The sequence below is a fragment of the Rissa tridactyla genome, chromosome 9, assembly GCF_028500815.1.
Source record: "Rissa tridactyla isolate bRisTri1 chromosome 9, bRisTri1.patW.cur.20221130, whole genome shotgun sequence".
NCBI lineage: Eukaryota > Metazoa > Chordata > Aves > Charadriiformes > Laridae > Rissa > Rissa tridactyla.
The window spans coordinates 33761649-33780468 of record NC_071474.1 but is presented as its reverse complement, the minus strand read 5'-3'; the positions used below and the strand labels follow the sequence as shown (position 1 = coordinate 33780468).

At 34.8% G+C, this 18820-nt stretch overlaps 1 protein-coding gene and 1 long non-coding RNA gene across 2 annotated transcripts in view; one reads left to right on the top strand and one right to left on the bottom strand.

Annotated features, from left to right (window-relative positions):
- The window catches only part of LOC128914973 (uncharacterized), a 44844-nt gene extending 26781 nt beyond the window's left edge, over positions 1–18063 (bottom strand). Inside the window, exon 1 of the long non-coding RNA XR_008468471.1 lies at positions 17889–18063. This is a non-coding gene — a long non-coding RNA (uncharacterized LOC128914973). The remainder of the gene's footprint in view (positions 1–17888) is intronic.
- Positions 1–18820, top strand: part of LOC128914972 (connector enhancer of kinase suppressor of ras 2-like) — a 212579-nt gene that overhangs the window by 146642 nt on the left and 47117 nt on the right. The window contains exons 10-14 of the mRNA XM_054214713.1: positions 471–604; positions 1193–1398; positions 2389–2445; positions 5819–5901; positions 7363–7617. Coding sequence (XP_054070688.1) covers positions 471–604; positions 1193–1398; positions 2389–2445; positions 5819–5901; positions 7363–7617 — 735 coding nt within the window. The remainder of the gene's footprint in view (positions 1–470; positions 605–1192; positions 1399–2388; positions 2446–5818; positions 5902–7362; positions 7618–18820) is intronic.

The window sequence follows — 18820 nt, the reverse complement described above, 5'->3', positions numbered from 1 at the left end:
GGTCTAGCTATTGTGTTCTTGTTAACAGGAAATCTTCTACTGAAACCAACATTATGGTTATGAACACTTTCATTTAGTGCAAGTACTCCGGAGTTCTGCAATTAAGTTTTGTATTAATGGCATTTAACAGTCTATGTCCTTCCTCCCCATATACTTGATTTTCTGCATTGGTTAAAAATCATATTTTGATTCTGAGTCTCAGATTTTTCCATGAGATGGCTTTTAAATTAATTTCACTACCGGTCTTTTATCAATTTATTTCACAACTAGTCTTGAATTCTTTGGTAAAGCAGCGTTTCAGTAGACACTTTTTGGAAGAAACTTCAGTAATTCGAAAAAATGGCTAATCCAAAAAGAGATTTTTTGGATTCCTAAAGATTCCTAAAATTATGTACATTGACTTTATTGTTACTTGTAGCACCGAAAACACTGAGTTATTCATGTGCTTTTTTTTTTTTTTTTTTTAACAGCCTGTAATTCCAACCAGTCCAACAAGCAGCTCCACAACACCAACAAGTACAATGGGCATATCCTCAAAAATGGAGAACTCTGCACTCCAGGATGTTTTCATTCTGTCTCCTATGTCAGGACTTTATGGCCCCAGGTATTTACGTCCTAATGACTTTGAGGTTTTGAAAAATAGAAATTTACACTTTAATTTTACTAGATTAATAAAAACAAAGAAACAAAAAGCCCCACAATCAAACTCAATATTCAGAAAAATTAAGAGCTAGACGTACATTAAGCAGCATATCATTATTTTGAGACACTTAACTTTCACTTAAATAGATACCGGTTGAGCAAAACTTGGGTTTACTCCTAAACCAAGAAAGCATTTAAAGAAGTCTTTAATCATTTAGTTTTATTTACTTTTATGGGACTGCTTGTATCTTATTCTAAAGCAGGCATTTCTGCAAGGGAAACCCTTGCCTTCTCATGTTATACCGATTCCTTGCGGTCTCTTTCAAATACTAGAAAACTCATGAATAACTGTGTTTGTCTTACAGTTAAAATGGAACCTAATGATGATTACATTAATTTACATTTGTTGAATTGAATAACTTTTATGAAAGTTCACACGTATAGCTTTTCAATTACAGGACTTTTCATTTGTAGTGTTTGGGAGAGACAGATATACGCTTTATCATAAAATGGCTAATTTCTCCATAATCTTCTGGTTTAATCTTTTTAGGGATGAAATTGGAATAATGTCTTGTGATGACATCAGCAAATTTGGAAAACCTGGAATGAAAGGCTCTGAGTCTCCAAGCTATTTTCTGGAGCATGAAAGTGGGAAATACTACACCTTAATTGAAGGTGAAGGCCCCCCTGTGGGCTCTGAGTATGAGAGAAGCAGAGCTACAGGAGTGAGGAGAAGAGAAAAAACACCCACTCATGGTAGGCTTGATTTTTTTAAAATTCTAAATCGACTGAATTTACAAATTGTGCTATTAATACTGCAACACCCCCAAATATCTGTCATTCTTCGTTAGACCATGACCTGTTGGCTGTGAATAGTAGACAAAGGTTTATGTGAAGGAATAATTAGTATAATTACAAGCGAACATTCAGGATCAGGACTAAGTTATTTATTCTGCAGTGCACACTTAAAATTTTGAATGAGACTAAACTTATTTGGATAGCTAGTATCTAGATTTTATTCAATTTCATTCACAGGCTCTTGGAGATTATTTTACTTGCAGTGTTCTGGAGTGTTAAACCAATGGAGGGCCTGAAAAGACTTACTTGTGGTATAAAGTATCTATAAGGCCCTCCGAAATTCAGTGATATATTAAATGGGTATAATTACATGAGTAGTATCCTACAATGTATTGTTAATACTAGAAATATATTTCAAAATCTTAGAATGGAGACTGCTTGAATATATAAAATGCTATTAAAAAATAATAAACTCTGGGTTTATATAGAAATGTCATGTTTATGTAAATCCATATGGGTGTACAGGTATGCAAAGATATATGTGCTTGTAGATGATGCTGAAAATTAATTGATTAAATTTTTGTTGCTTATCTGTTAAATCTGATTTGCTTGGTGTTTGGTGAGTTTTAGAAGAATACTAATGAAATACAACAGCGTATTCTCCATATATTTGCAGTGGTGTTTATTTTGAAGGTAGTAAGTCATTTTTGTAGTTTACAGACTTAAAATAAAATGTTTATTTTAAATCCGTTATTATATCTGATTTTGAAAATGGCAGTATTTCTGAGCCTCAGAGAAAGCCATGACTCCTCCTTCTGATCATTGCATTCTATATGTGATGCCATCAATGAGTACTTCATTCACCTTCTCTGAGACGAAGGTTTTTTTCCTTTCTCTCATTTTGTTAAAAAAGGTTCCTAAATTTTTTGTGTTTGATATCTAGGAAAGGGAGAACCTCTCACAAGCTCACAGTAGTAAATAAAAATGTGTCTGTGAAGAACACAGGTAATAAAAACATTCTGCAGTTCACTGGAGATAATACCAAAGGCAGTGATAGTGGAAGGTCCAATAGCAGCTGAAATGCAACACAGTTGGGGAAAAAGAAAGAAAAATCTTTAAGCACTCCAGGCACTGGTTCTGTTGGTCTGCCATAGAACTGGTCACTCTGGTGCAGGATTTGATACCATGGATGTTATAAATGTAGTTTCCCATGCTTCTTTCAGTTTAGAGATGGTGCAGCTTTCTCTTCCCTGTTCTCAGACTGAGGTGTTCTTACCACTATAAATGTTAGAAGAGAGGGCAACTAACAGCCCCAGATGCCAAAACAGATTTTGATAGTTAAGGTGTACAAGCATTTTCTTCTGTCAATAAATGTTTGCTGAGGTTTTCTTATTATATATGAGATATCTATGGCATAGTTTACATAACTTACCTGGGTTAAGGTTTCAACTTAACCTTTTGCCTAAGAACAGCTAATGAGTGACAGTTAAGTGATTTCACCTGCTGTTTTGAGAGCTGAGAGGGTAGAATTCAAGTGTGAAAATAGGACAGCTACAAGGATACTTCAAATTACGTCAAGCTGCAGTGATAATTCACTGCAGCTAGAGTGTGATAATTCACTGTAGCTAGACTTTCCTAACAAAGAACATCCAACTTTCCGAGTGTTGTTCTGTTTTTTGTCATTCTAATAGTATGAAAGAAATCTTAGCTTATGTTTATCAAGTAAACAGAACTTTTGTCCTGTTTTTGTATTGTGCTAAATACAGCTGGATTTACAGTAAAAAAAAGCAAAATATCAATTTGGGCAGGATCATGTGTATATATAAATACACTACCTTTTCAGAATAGGGAAATTTTAATAGGTCTTTATTATATGTAGGGTATTTTTAGTAAGTTGTACAACAACTTGATGCTTGAAAGAGTTGTAACACTGAAGAGTAGGATTCCATGTTCAGATTAATAATACTCAGTCTTTATCTCCCTGATAGGTGACATCATTTTATAATAAAATTAGAATGAACAATAGATCTTTAACTGTGATTAAAATTGGAGCCACATGGATATATTTGGCATGCTTTCATAAATTCATGCTGCATGATGACTTAAAATGTTGGGCTCTGTGCCAGATCCCAGTAATATGCAAGATTTTTCTTGTGTTTATGATGGACAGGCCTGATTTTCTATAACTTGGAAAGGAATATGCCTTTGTTTCAAAAACAATTGTTAAACCAGAATTTTTTAAACTACAGATTAAAGTAATCTGTCAATTAACAGACTTCCAAATCCAATTTTTTTCCACTGTACTAGAATGTTTTGTACTTTTTGACTTAAAGATGTACATTTGAACCACCAAAGCAATGATATGTCTTTCAGTGGAAAGACAGTGTTTATGGTAGATCCAATAAACACATATCTGATGCTGGAACCAGGTAGCCACAAGCAAAGTAAGGAAAGTAAAACGTCTGAAGTCCTTCATGGTTGAACAGATGCTTTCATTATCGCTAGGACTCACACAAACCACAGTTCAGAAATACCTGCCGTGGACTTACCAGAATTAAAGTGATTATTAAAAATCAATCTCTGTTGCAGCTGGTAGGTGGAAGGATACCCAGGCAGATGAGACCTTCAGTATTGATAATATATGCAAAATCCAAGGAGGCAAATAAGAAGTCCATTTTCTCAAACCATTTGTGAAAATTAAGCTGGTATTTATCATTGCTGTGCAGTGCATTGCATTGCAGTGCATTTTTTTATTTATTTTTTTTACCAAGAGTTATACTCTAGTATTAGTCCAACTCGAACATGGTATAGTATTTAGAGTTCTTGTGGCAATGCGTATCAGCCCTCTTCTGTTTATGTCTTAGAGAGGCAAAAACATCATAGATATGTTTTTCTCTCAGATTACCCTGGTATACTTGTATACAATAATTTTCTACTCCTCAGAAAAATATCCAAGTTGCAAATTTAAAACAGTTTACAGGTTACATTTGTTTGGGAAAGAACTTGGAAATAAAATAAGCAGTATGCAAAGTTCCTTTGTTTGGCTTGTGTATTTCCTGTTCTAAATTTCTCTTTCTGATGTCAATCATGCTGTGGCATCTGGCATTGGTGTTACAAATCTCTTCAGAACTTCAGACCTTTCTTCTCTTTACTGTCATATTTTACTATGTTGATCTCATTTGTTATGTGCATTCTTATTTTCTTTTTCTTTTAAATGTATAATCTTTACTTGTTTCTCATTCTTTTCTGTATTACTGATTCTTCCTTTTCTGTGATTTATTGGGGTTTTTTTCTTAATTAATATTGTTCTTCTAAGGGTAAATTTGACATTAGGAGTTGAATAACACATTTGTGTTAAAGGTAGTTTCAGCTGTTAGGCAGGCAGGGAAACTACATATATTTTCTATACAATTAGTTGTGCTCTAGCTTTTACGGTATGAGTGAAAGCATAACATGGGGAAACCTTAGTACTCTAGATATATGTTACATCTTCACTTTTCAGAAAATCATGTTACCCAGAAGCATACTTGTCTGATATACCTGTTCGTAAATCCTCCTAAAGTTTTAGTAGCCAAAAAGGTGTATTTTGGAGGAATGGTAAATGAAAAACTGTATTACCATACAAATAATCCACAGAAAATACTTTTGTCACTCTAATCAACCTGGGGAAACTGATAATGAAATAGAAACTCTTGTTCGCATTTAAATTCTGTAATTATCCCAGAAACAAAACAGTAGCAAACTACTTTAAAAAATTTGCTTGTGTACTAAAGAAACACACTAAATTTAGTCAGCTGGCATACGGAAAAAGGAATCTTTGGCTTTATGGGTCAGACAGAACTTAACTCATAATCTAGAGGGTGTGTTTCTGTGTTTTGTGATAATAATGCACTCAGATAAGGCCAAAGTGCTGATGCTTTATAGTCAGTTTTGTACTATTCCTTCTTTAATGGTCTGCTATGAATGTTCTACTGATACCATAGTAGGGAATGACTAATGCACATTGATATCTTACAGCCATAGTGCCACAAAATCATATAATTAAACCCCTAATTTCTGAATCTTCTTTTTTTGTTGTTGTTGTTGTTACCAAACTGCACTCCATGTTTTCTTTCTAAGGCATTTGAAACTAACTGTAATCTGCTTTACATTTACAAGTAATTTCACCAAAGTGGTACTTTCTTTCAGATCAGTATAATGCCATATATGAAGTTTAATTGATCCTGAATGCTACAGCTTTAATAATGTATAGGTGCTGATAAAAAGGGTTGCTCTGAAGGATCATGTCGTGCCTGTAATTTATAGGCATTACTTCCACTACACCCTTCTATTTTCAGTCTTCAAAAAATTATATTGGTTTATCTTGAATTGTTTCCAGATCTAAGGCCTGTTTCTATGCCTACTGAGTACAGCTGGATAGGGGAGTCAAAAGACCAAAACATGTACAAGAGGGGAAGCAGAGGTGAGTATTTTTTTCTCTGCTGTTCTTCAAGAATTTTTTCTCGTTGTTATTTAAGAAGCATGAAGATATCACAGGAACTAACTCTATTTTTCTTGAGTGCCACGGAGAATATAAAAGAGCCTGTTTAGTATCTGAGATTTCGTGTTTCCATTTCTGAAAATTAAAAAGTTTATATTAGTAGGAGGGATTTACTCTAATTCTATTATAAAGAAAGATAAACATCAAGGGAAAAAAGAGTTAAAATATTCAGCTATATGTTAATGACAATCATTTCTTAATCTGCACTGTTCTAGAAACCAAAAAGTAATGTTATAGATGTAAAGTAATGTCCTTTGAGGCACATTTTGACTAGTATGAATGAATATTTGAAACCAGAATCAGCTGGTCAGTGTTCAGACCAGCAGTCCTAATCATACACATTTCTGTAGATTCCAGTGGAAATTATGAACTTTGGAAAAAGCATGGTGATAGCAAAGTTCTTTTTTTTCCTTTTTTTTTTTTCCTCTGCTAAAAAGCAATTATATCATTCAAAAGAGTATTCTTCAAATATGCAAATATATTCATTGTTATGGCAATGGCTAAAGATCCTTAAATAAATACCATTTTTTCAGAATCTTTTAGACACAATATGGGTAGCTGAGAGGAGTTCAACTTGACTACTTATACTGTGACAAAATTGAATGATACTCTTGAAAATTAATACAGGATTTTAAATTCCCTTTTTCAGTAATCTTTCATTCCAAGAGAAAATAACTTTCAGTTAAGGCACAAGCCTTTTCTGATTTATTCCAAATCTGTTGGCTTACGTTGAGTTTGTATTTCAGTGTTACAGACAGATTCCTTTCCTCAGACTTGTTGCCTGGCCAGTTCCCATTTTGAAATTGTGCCCAAGTACACTGCACATCTGTTTAAGACCATTATTCCAGTTTGTCAGGCTCCTTGAAATTACGGTCCTTGTCTCTGGAATGGTTCCAGAGATGCTCCCTTATTGATACAATTTACAAATACTTTATGTGTATGCTCACTTTCACTTCAAAAGGCAGGGAGTGTCAGTAAATGTGGTCCTGAGTCCAGTGCAAGTCCTGACAATTCACTTGATATTCACATGACTTTCCGGTTTAATAGTACCAAGTGATGATCTTTGACAGTTCACTGAAACCTTTTGGCTGTATTTATATTTTCTTTGTTACACAAGCCATATGATGTGGACTAGCTTCATACTATCTGTCATGCTATGACCTGGGTATGCACCACCATCTTGTTCTGTGCGTAGGTTTTGTGCCAGCTACTTAGTTTGCTCCTGATTGGAGCCTTGGTATAAATAAGTTTATTTACAGAGGAAAGAGCCTCAGATGAAGTGGGGAATGAACCAAACTGACAATGCAGATGCAGCCAAAATGGTTCTCTGCTTGTTTCCTCTTACTAATGTTTCTTTTTTCTTTTTTTCCCCTTCAACAACTGACTCTGAGAATTCACTCCTGCGGTATCTGAGTGATGACAAGATACTGGTTATCCAAGAAGAGCCTTTGACACAAAAAGATAACAAAAGGGACACGGGTCGTAGGTCAAGAAAAAAGGGCAAAAACACAAGCAGTCCAAACTACCCAATTAGTCCACCTGTGTTGACATCTACTATTAACGTTAGGCTTGAACCTGGACAGCAAGATGTCTTGAATTTCTCACTAGCAGAAAACAACACAGTTCCACTTTATCACGTAAGTACATGACAAAAAGCCTTATTACAGAAAGTACATGGAAAAACACTGAAATGTTTTCCTTTTAGGATTAATACAGGTATAGGGGGATATTCTTCTACTTCATGTTTTAATATTGTATTTAATAGTCGAAGAAAGTTGCTTAATGTCAGAGTTTGCGCATGAGAACAGTCTAGACAGAATGGAAAAATGCAAGGCAAGGACCATTTGATATCAGATGGTTTAAGTAAAATAGTGCTTTTAATTACTCTGTCTCACTGAGTAGTAGTTTAATTTCACCTTTTTTCAAAGGTTCATAACAATCCCATACTCAGTTTCTAATAACAATTAAGTAACTTGTAAGTTACTTTGTATCCTTTTATATGTCCACTTCAATCACAATGTCTTGTGACCAGCTTAATGGAGTTACTGTTTATTTAAATTGCAGTACCATGGGCACAGTCTAGTAATGTTAATTTTTTCATAGTGATAATAGAGGAAATATTTTGGCCTAAAAGCTTTGTAGACTACATAATTCAGTGGACGAACAACCAGCCATGAAAAAGCACTAGGTTCTCATGACTGGCTAGCGCAGAATTTCACTGTACTGATATGGATGTCCTGAAATAATCAGTAGCTTTTTAGAGATCAGTCCTCACTGTTCATGCTCTGTGTGTGTATATTGCCTTTTATAGAGGCATTCTTTTAAATTTTACTCATAGCCCTACCTACCGACTGCTCCGTTCTTGTGACACAGAGTAGTAGCTTCAAAGTATTTTGTGCTCAATCCTTAATACCTTCAGGGCAGTTTTTTATTGAACTCCCCCACATTTGGTATGGAAGTTTTTCAGGGTGTATTTACTTTCTAATCATGGTGAATTTCCTCCTAGAAAGACATAAGTGAAAAAGCAGGACTTGTAGCAAGTTTCTTTAGACTTTTTTGCATTTGGACGTTCTACTTGGTGTTTCTCTTTCTGAGCAAAATCATGGGAGATGACTGTATAATGTGCCATAATTACAGAGGAGGATGCATGTGTAATGATTATTCATCGACTGACAGAGTAGTATAAATTCTTTTATCACCATAAATTTTCTGAACAACATTAGAGACAGCCATTTTCTGTCCTTCAGGAGATAGCCATAGGAATAGGAATATCTCAGGTGCTTAGTCAACTGCCTTATAAGTATACAAGAGGAACTGAGTCGACAATTATACAAGAGTTGCTGACACAGGTTGTGTAGGTTCTTGCCAATACATAATCATTCATATTAACAACATCTTTCCACTTTGAATACTGGAAGAGTTATGAAAAACAAAGCAAAAAATGGCTTGGCATATCTATCCTGAAAGATAGCTATCCAGAATTTTAAATATCAAAGAATATTTAATGGCATTTTGATAACAAAAAGGAAGAGAAAAAAAGAAGATAGTTGTGTTCCTAGATAGAAATTTAACTTTGAAGTAGATCATCTCATTTCCTTAGTATCTAAAGGTATTATCAGGATTTTCATAAGCATTTCAATATATTTACTAATTTGAATAATAATTCTATCAACAATTCTTTCTACAACAAGAATAAGATTAATCAAAAGAAGATACTTCAAAAGTTTACCTAAACAAATTACCATAAAAAACCTTTTGATACTTTCATATAAAAAAAAAATTGTCTGAGGTCAGCTTAGCTTTTCCTTGCTCTTCTAGTCTGAGTTTTGTTTTTTCACAGCTGTCTAGAGGCAGTACTATCAGATGAAAAAACTCGTTTGGACTTTTTGTTTGTGGGGGGTTTTGTGGGGGGTTTTTGGTTTTTTTTCTGTTTGGTGGTTTGGGTTTTTTTTGTGAAACTCAGAACTGCAGAACTGTTATGATCAAATTTCTCTTTATTAAATCAAATTTAATTCCTCTACACTTCACACATGCCTAGAACAACTTTTGGATATAGATCAAAATTTGAACCCAGATAAATGCTTTGGGAAATGGATATGATAATGTTAAATAGGATAATGTTAAATAGGATCTTAATCATCTTTAGTAAAGGGAAGGTGATAGCGTCTTGTAAGCAAGCAAGTATGGCATGATGGAAGGAGAAATTGAGATACACAGTGTCACTTAGCCATTGCTTTATTTTCTAAGCATACGTACATAAATACCTACCCCCCCCAAAAAAGGCACTTACTTAACAGTAGTTTAAATTACTAGACACAGATGTAAGAAGTTTTACAAAATTGGTAATTGCATAGATTCACCACTAGATTAATGCTTTAAAAGGAATGTTGATTTGGAACCTAAAATTAAACAATTAGACTGATTTCATAAGTTGCTGTGAGGATGCAGAGTTACTATATAAAATGGATATTTAGGTAATGCAATATTGGCAGTATGCCCAGGATATAAAATGATGCATAAAGCTATATTGCAGTAAAATATTACTGTCAAGAAACACTGCCCCTTTCAGGATATATTTGTAAATCTAATTTAATTGATATGCAGTTCTGTGATGCATATCACAGAATCTGAGGAAGAGTCAATTACAATTAACAAGGTTGTTATAATTAATATTAATCAATAGAGTATTTCTTAGAACATGGCTTCCTATGTTTGCTAATGCTTCGCTTCTAAACTGAGATTGTTTACCAGATTTAACCTAAATAGTGAGACATATGTAAATATTACCAAAGTATATCCATTATTGCATTGCTGAAATACACTACTGGAATAGACTCTAGACTTACAGGAATAGCATTAAAATCTGAATATGTTTTTTTTTTATTTATTACCAGAGCTCATTCTGAAGAGAATTAACTTAGCGAGTAGAACTCCTGCACAGTAGACCACATGTACAAGAGAATTTTTTTCTTTCTGCATTTTTCCCCATAAAGCAAACCACAAAAAGTCTTGAATGGAAAACACTCTCCATCTTTAAACCACTGTTCAGTTTTTTAAAAAAAACTCTAGTGAACTGTACATTTTCTGCTGCTCCATTACATTTTGCACTACAGGAACCAGTTTCTTTCTGAAAGGAATATTGGAGTTCTTATTCCAGATCTACATGGTGTTTGACTTTGTGGTTTTACTGCCTCAGGTTTGCACTAGTTTCTGAAGCTCTGAAATTTAATTTGCTGGTTACTACATTAAATTCTCAAATAAGATCATGATCTCTCATCTGGTTTTACTTGGCAATAAATGTTCTGGGCCTATCATCTATGAAGTAATTGGATATTTTGGTTTGTAGTATCATATATTTAGAAAGTGGATTATAAGAGATTGAATCTTCTAAATTTTTTGTGAATTAGAATTCAGTGTGTAGAAGAGACTTAATTTTTAATGAATTTTAAGACAGGTGCTTTCATTTCAATATTCCCTACATAGTAAACCAGAAATAATGGCAGCTTTAGGGTAGTCATTGAGAATGTTATTATAGTAGTCAGTTTTTATTTTAAAGATAATTTGAAGCATTACAGTAGTTAGGATTAGTCATTGTTTCACAGAACTTGCTTAACTTGCTTTTTATTTTCTTCCTGCTGGTCACAGGAAGTTGGTAATGGATGCCTTTTAGCACAGGATGATGTAAATGCTATTTAACTGTTCTTGGAGCTGCAGAAGACAGCTTGACAAATGACATAAAGTTTAATGGTACATTCTGAGAATTAAAATGTGTGCAAAAACAATGTGTAGATCTGTTTTTTCTGTAATGCACGCATGCTGGGATGAGCCAGATGTTCCAGACGCTTTTTTTGGATGATAGGCAGTCTGAGTGCTACTATGATAAGTATAATAAATAAGATAGTCTGGGAGAATCATATATATTCAGCTTCTTACGACTGACTGAAGGAGGAGTCTTCTGTTGCCAATTTTGTAGGAAAAATTGTACTGTACCATAACTGTGCACATGAAGGCTTGAGCTGACAAGTACGTAGCTAGTACTGTAAGATGAATCCTTCAGTAGCAGTGTCCAGTAATATATTTCTTTACGGGTCTGTTCAGACATGATTCTCTAAAATCCACTCTTCATTAATCTATCAACATTTCAAAAGGGAAAAGGCATTTTACAGCACAAGGAAAATAAGAGGAAATAAAGTGTTAAGAAATGTTCTTTCTTATTAATAATGTCGACAGTCTTTAGATTTCCACATTCATTCAGCAATCAAGAACTTCATAATCAATCTGAATCCAGGAAAAAATGCCTGAAACAGTGTTAGTCTAGAACTATGATTGTCTTTGATTTCTATGGACACCTGTTTGCCATAAGGAGAGGCGAGAAGGCACTTGGATTTCTGGTGGATTTTAGTCTTGAGCAACTTATTCCATAAAGTACGTTCTGTCATATGCTGAAATGTTTTGCCTATGAGTTCCACTGCACTAAGGAAGTGATGTTACTATTGAACCTGAATTTTTGGTACCCTTCACACTCTGTCTATTATGTAAAGTGAAAACTGTGTGTAGATTTTCTAAGTAAGTTAGACCAAATTTAGCATATGTATCTGCACAGCGCAAATCAAAGTCTGTTTCAGATACACTTTTTCAGATCTGGAAGCAACTTAGAAAAATGGTTGAGCTTAGTTCTGAAACAATACACTGCATCTGCATCCAAGCATAGTATGTCCATCCCTCTTTATCGAGCGCTGTGCAGTTGTGAAGCTCAGCTGAGGTATGAGGTATGTCCCTGCCCATGGCAGGGGGGTTGGAACTAGATGATCTTACGGTCCCTTCCAACCTAAACCATTCTATGATTCTATGAGCATCTCCATTATTTGTTGTAGACCTGTCTTGGGCTCCAGTCATGCAGTATTTCAGGGGAGGGCCTGGAATTTTGCATTGAACGCACTGCAGTGGCCACAACTGATATATTTGCACTGGCCTGTGATACCTGCTTCAGCAACTTAACTGTGAGACAGGCTCTGTATTATTCCTGTCTTCCCAATGTTTAGGCTATCTTATTTGCTTTGAATTCTTTAAACTGATAGTTATATTAGGATGTTTTACAGCAAAACAAATATGAGGCTATCTTTATCCAAACATGCATAGTGTTTTCATAAGTAATTTTTTTGTGTTAGAGCATATTTAAATTATGTTATTCTGCAGTCTTCAAACGAACCACTACAACATACCAATGAAAGTTAGCAAATGAAGCATTCATTAACCTACTGTATCCTTGTGTGTAAATTTCAATTTGTAAAGCATTCTGGAGTCCTTTGACTCCAGAAAGTCACAGTAGAGCTCAGATTCACCGTATTGTATTATTTTAGCAAATGAATTTATGGCTTTTTTCATTATTTCTTCAAGCTACCGAAAAAAATTATTTCTGATTTTGTATATGCAGTCTAAAGATAAATTTAACAGCCAGATTGATGATTCAGAGCTTGTTAATAAATATTAGCTACAACTGATATTATTGCTACCATAATTGGAATATTTATCATCCAGAAGAATGCACCAAATGCAAATATGCAAACTCATCTTTCTTGTAATATAAATATTATCTCCTACTGTTGCTGACAAAAGAATCAGTACGCAGGAAGACAGCTGTAATACTCTGAAGACTCTCCTCTGAGTCTTCCTCTCTACTCACTGGCTCAGGCCTTGGTCACTGTCCTTCCTTCTTCTCCTTCTCAGCAGGCTTCCTACCTTCCCCAGCAAGAGAACGAGGATGGGGTTTTGGAGGACAAGAGAAAGCATTGCATGACAGAAAAGGAGGCCAGTCCTATATAGGGCAGTGTCATCGGTAGGCTGTATCTAGAAGAACGGGGAAAGTAAGAAAAAGAAAGAGGAAAGAATTGACTGTTTTTTTTCCCTGACCTGGGTAAATTCTTGAGCTACACTACACCCTTTCAACTTCTGCCACAGCCCTTCTTCTGCTTCCCTTACAGTTCAGCAAAATCACTGCTGAATATTGGGCTGCGTGTCGGCTCTTCTTAACTTCCCAGCAAGAAAATGTTTGTGCTTTGTGACAGTAGAAAGTTGCAGTTCAGAAATACATACCACCTAACAGCATAATCTCGTGTGATTGGATTTCCAGCTCTATTAGGGTTCTAAATGCTTTTTTCCTCAGGAGGATCTGCATTATGCTTCTCATGGGACATCTGTAAAACTTCACTATACCTTTTATTAAATGGCATTAAGTTCTACCTTGTAATTTTTCTATGATGAAATAAAATTCTATTCTCTAAACTTTAGTGGATACTTCAAGTGAATATCCACTTTAGTTGGTATACATCTTGTATAAAATTAAGATTGCTAGTATGCAACATGGAATGATTGCCCATTCCATAAAACTCAGTAGTTTTAGTTTATTGCAAAAAAAAATTATATCTGGTTTCTGTTCCAGAGAAACATAAGAGTTTTGGAGGACACGAATATATTAACAAGTTAATATGCTGGTTTTTCTTTGACCAAAAAACCCTACCCATTTCTTTGGAGTGCAGTATTTATTCTTAGTTTTTGCAGAAGAGAAGAACTTTTTTGTCGAGTATTTTGGGGGTGTATGGATATTTTTGTTTATTTTTTACACCTTTGATGTTCAGATTAAAAGACCCTTAAATTTCTTCAATTTCTCTTAAATTACAAGAGTGGATTGATGAGGACAAAGGTAGGCTTTGGTCAACGTAAAATACAGTTTATCCATTGTTGTGATTTGTTCTTTTGGACTACTTTTTGCTTTACTACATGAGATGAATTTTGTTACCCACAGGTCAGTCTTCCTTTGCATATTTGTGTAGATCACTTTTTTGACCTCAAGTATAATCTGGGATAGCTTCTCTTTTGGAGGTGACATTTTTCCAAAAAGTGGAACTTCCATTCCGTTAAAAAATTTTGCTGCTTTCTCTGTTACATAATGTTCATAACGTGCCACACAATTACAAATTCTGAGTGGATGTTTTTCTTCTATCCTTCGTTAATTTTCTCACCTGTTATCTTGTTTTTTTCAGCCTAAAAACTGAGTACCTCTGAACTGTACATGGGTGTAGTTTGCATGAGATTATTTCCTGTCTCTATTATCTCTTCCCTCAACGAGAGCGAGTAGAAGAAAAAACCGCAAAGGCTGCTTTCATTTTGAGCTGAGCATAATAATTTTGCAAGTGTATTCAATGGGTTAAGCATCAGGTCACTGAACTAGAGAGATAAGTAAAGCCCCTGGCGACAAGGCTACTGTTTCAGTTTTGAACAAACATAATGTTTGTTCAAATAATTTCTTATTGGTCAATAAGAAATGCTTCGGATAATGAATGTGCGAGTTAAGGAAAGAGGAGAAGAAATCATTTTTGTAAGGAATCGAATATCTGTGTATAGAAGACCAGAACAACAGTATTTGTAATAAAGGTAAAAGAATCTTTTGCATCTGAATAAAAGACATATCTAGATGGAATGAATGTATTGCATTTGACTGTTGAGGTTAACAACCTCATTATCAAACTATTCTGGACTCATTAACAATTATTCTAGTCCCTTCCAATAGTAAACAACAAATAAACAAATAACTTCTGAATGTTTTCACACTATCTCTGCAGTTTAATGTTCTTTTGTTTTCTGTGATCTGTGTGATTTCTTTACTACTTAGGAGAAAATATTTCTTTTCATTATGAAATCCTGATTCAAGGAAACAATTTTTTTGTTTATCAGATATTTATAGAACTTTCAGGTAAATAGTAGTTTCTACTGGATTTGCTTTGGGAGAGGGTCATCAGATCTGCTTGTTAGACTGTATAGGCCTTATTCTCCTTTCATTTCTACTTGTGTAAGTCAGAAGTAGATCCACTAAAATCCCTAGAGCTACATAAATGTGAAGCTGACTCTAAAGAAGGCTGATAGGTGCCAGTGACCTAAATTTCACAGAATTTGTGCTTTATGCTCTGTGACAAGACTTGTGCCTTCTGAGCCTCCCACGTGTCTACTAGTCATGAAAGTGGCCTTTTAGTAAGATGAAGTTTTAGTTTGGGAAGTAGGATAAGGCAATTTGTTTTCCAAATACCAGGAACATAAAAGTGTTAAGAAGCAACTGTTCAAAAAAATTATATATAAGGTTGCTGAAATTGCAGATAGGAGTCTACCACATATAGGTCATCGTCAGTATTGTATCTGGGCATGTAATTACAGTTACACAAGGAAATTAATTATAGCTGTATGTACACAGGTATAGAAATGCCAGTGTGTGTTTTTTTCCATGTATGCTATCAGAAATCCTTTTATAAGGTGGCATTTCAAGCTAGCAAGTAGATTGTACTCCAATGATAGCTTCTTTGGGGATAAAAATTCAGTCAAATAAAAGGTCATACATAGGTATGTGTATCTAAATCTGTAGTAGTCTCTAGTGTCCATAATTAAATACTGGTAATACCATGTATTTCATTAATGAGTCGGTCAGGAGCAGAGATTTTTTTTCTAATAAATTCAGTATTGATAAAAACGTAAAAGTTCATAAATGTGTTTTCTATTGCTAGTATTGTAATTATATTTAAAATTAATACCTTTCAAGTACTCTTATCACCTATTTTCTCCCTCTCACTATTTATACAGATATTCTTTTTTGCTCTTTTCTAAATTGCAGTGAACTAATAATCAGTTACAATTTGCATAATCTATGAGTAGTTAATTGTTTTTTTTTTTCTTTTTCCCACTATTATGGATCCATTGGAAAATTTCCCTACTACATACTATTCTTTAGTTAATTAGATTAGATTATTCAATATCTTTGAAAATTAGTGCTCATTAATGCAAAAAATTAGTGGTGTTGAAAGAAAGACCTCTAGAAAAACATGTTCTATCAATAGAAGCACATTTCACTCTAGCATGTCTTTTTCAGTCTAATATATGCAGGTTCAACATCCAAACAATTGTTTCCAGTTGTAGTAATAGAATATGGAATATATCTGATCAAAAGGAATCTCAGGACCATGATTCAAGGTGATCATCCCTGATATAGGTGTTCTGTGTGCATTTTTTTGGAAGGAAATAAGTAACTGGGCTAGTTCTGTAGTGGTTGTGAAAATTTGTAATACAGGTAATGAAAAGAAGATGTGTGCCAGCACATTGTGAACAAGGAGGATTATCTTTGCTTTCTCAGGGAAGGCAGTGTGGGATGACTCCCATTTGGGAGACAAAGTGAATAAATCCTGATTTGGAAAACACTTTGTTTTTACTTTGGGAGCAGTTTTAGAAAAGAAAGGCCTTTACTAATGAAGAAATAGAATGGGAAACACTTAAACTGACTAAAATATTTTTCCCACTTTTAGTTGCTAAAATTAGTAACACTAGAAAGCAGAGGGATATGAGAAGAAAATCTTTGAGCCTTCTAGGATGAATAATTTTTATTGCTACAACAATATCATGGGTAGTGCTGCTGTCAAACTTCTTTTACTTGTTTGGCCACACGATATTTTACTAGGATCTCCACGGTATTTTCAGGGATGATCAGATCGGTTCATTCGTATTTGGTAGTGCATTAGCAGCAGCAGAAATCTGACATTTATTATGCAGGATTTTACTGAAGCTCTTCAGATATTTTGCTGTAGATGTATGCTGCTATCTCTTATGGTCTGCTTCAAGAAAATATGAATATTTCTACATGGTATATTTTCATTTGTGTAAGTTCTTGAGACTGGATTTCAGTGTATTCTAAGGAGGATTAAGTTGTTTACAGCACTCAGGAAAGCCTGAGCTTTGGGTACTCAATGGGGACCTCCTACATTTGCTTGGTTTCAGCAAGGTATGTAGAACTCCCTGCTTTTAAGTGTAAGGGCACCATTTCATTACTTTTCATCAGCTAAAATAATCTTGTTTGAATGGTAACCATCTTTGATACTGACATTTGCTACAATACTTTAGCTGAATCAATTACCAGAACAAGTAAAAGGCAAATGCTTTAGTAGTAAATAGTATTTAATGCAGCAACAAGAGTTACTTGTCAAGTATGTAGCATCCTAATTATTGTGGAACAAAAGAGACAGGAAAGCCTACATAAGTAAAAACTTTTAAGTGCGTGTCATTTATGTTGCATTTTAGACAGTTTTGCCATGATACATTCTCTGGCTTGAGCGTGGGTTAACTGTGGCAATGTTTTATTCAAAACACAGGCATGTCACAGAACGTACCAGCTGCAAAATTATGAAGAGGGCTTCCCATTCTTTAATATTCAGCCCTGTGATCCTTGCAATGATCATTATGAAACTTCATGTACTGATTTAGTGATCCACTTTTGACTTTATACAGGCTGTCAGTACTTTCATATGCTTGATATTTTGGAAATAAATCTTTGCTGTTAATAAATCTTTGCACCTCCTCCCCCTACTTCTTCACTGACCTTGGTGTCTGCAGAGTTGTTTCTCCCACGTATTCTCACTCCTCTCTCCAGCTACAATTGCTGTTGCTCGGTGACTTTTTTCTCCTTCGTAAATATGTCATCCCAGAGGTGCAACCACTGTCGCTGATGGGCCAGCCTTGGCCAGCGGCAGGTCCGTCTTGGAGCCAGGTGACATTGGCTCTATTGGACAATAGGTGCAGCTTCTAGCAGCTTCTCACAGAAGCCACCCCTTGTAATCCTCCGCCCCCCACCCGGCCCCTACCAAACCTTGTCACCCAAACCCAATATGGAAAAGAAGAAAAAGTTGTGGTCCTGCTCAGGGGAAAATGTCTTTCTGATCTTAGGTGAGATAACTAGTCTAATCTTACTAGATGCAAGCAAGTGATGAACAAGATTCCTCAGATGTTTTAATATTACTGTGGTATCATCAGTCCCTCTCCAAACTTATTAGTTATTACCAGGGTAACTTGATCACTTAAGGGTTTTTTTGCCTGCTTCAAGCTGTATTAGAAATAGCATGATAAAAGATGATGAATGATTCTCTGTGTGGATACACCAGGGGGCTATGTGAAGGATCGAGGTGACAAAATGCGTGCTTGTCCCCTGAACACTTTAAAGTTTTTTTTAGAAATGCATTCTGTTAGAATATACCTGTGCTGCAGCCCATGTGGTTAAAGAGACCCAGCAGACTTCCTGTCTCGTACTTGTGCAACATGCATTTCAGTTTTGTAACTGTTCTCTGAAGTCATGTGTGATCAAATATCTTACAGTATGCCTAAAGTAGTGATATTAAAACACAAACATTATACTTGCAAAAAATAATTTGTTTCATATTTGTCTATTCAGAAATCATATAGTCAAAGATCTTTCAAGTGCAGATTTCTGCCTTTTTAAACAAATACACATTCATTTTAAAATACACTTTTTTGTAA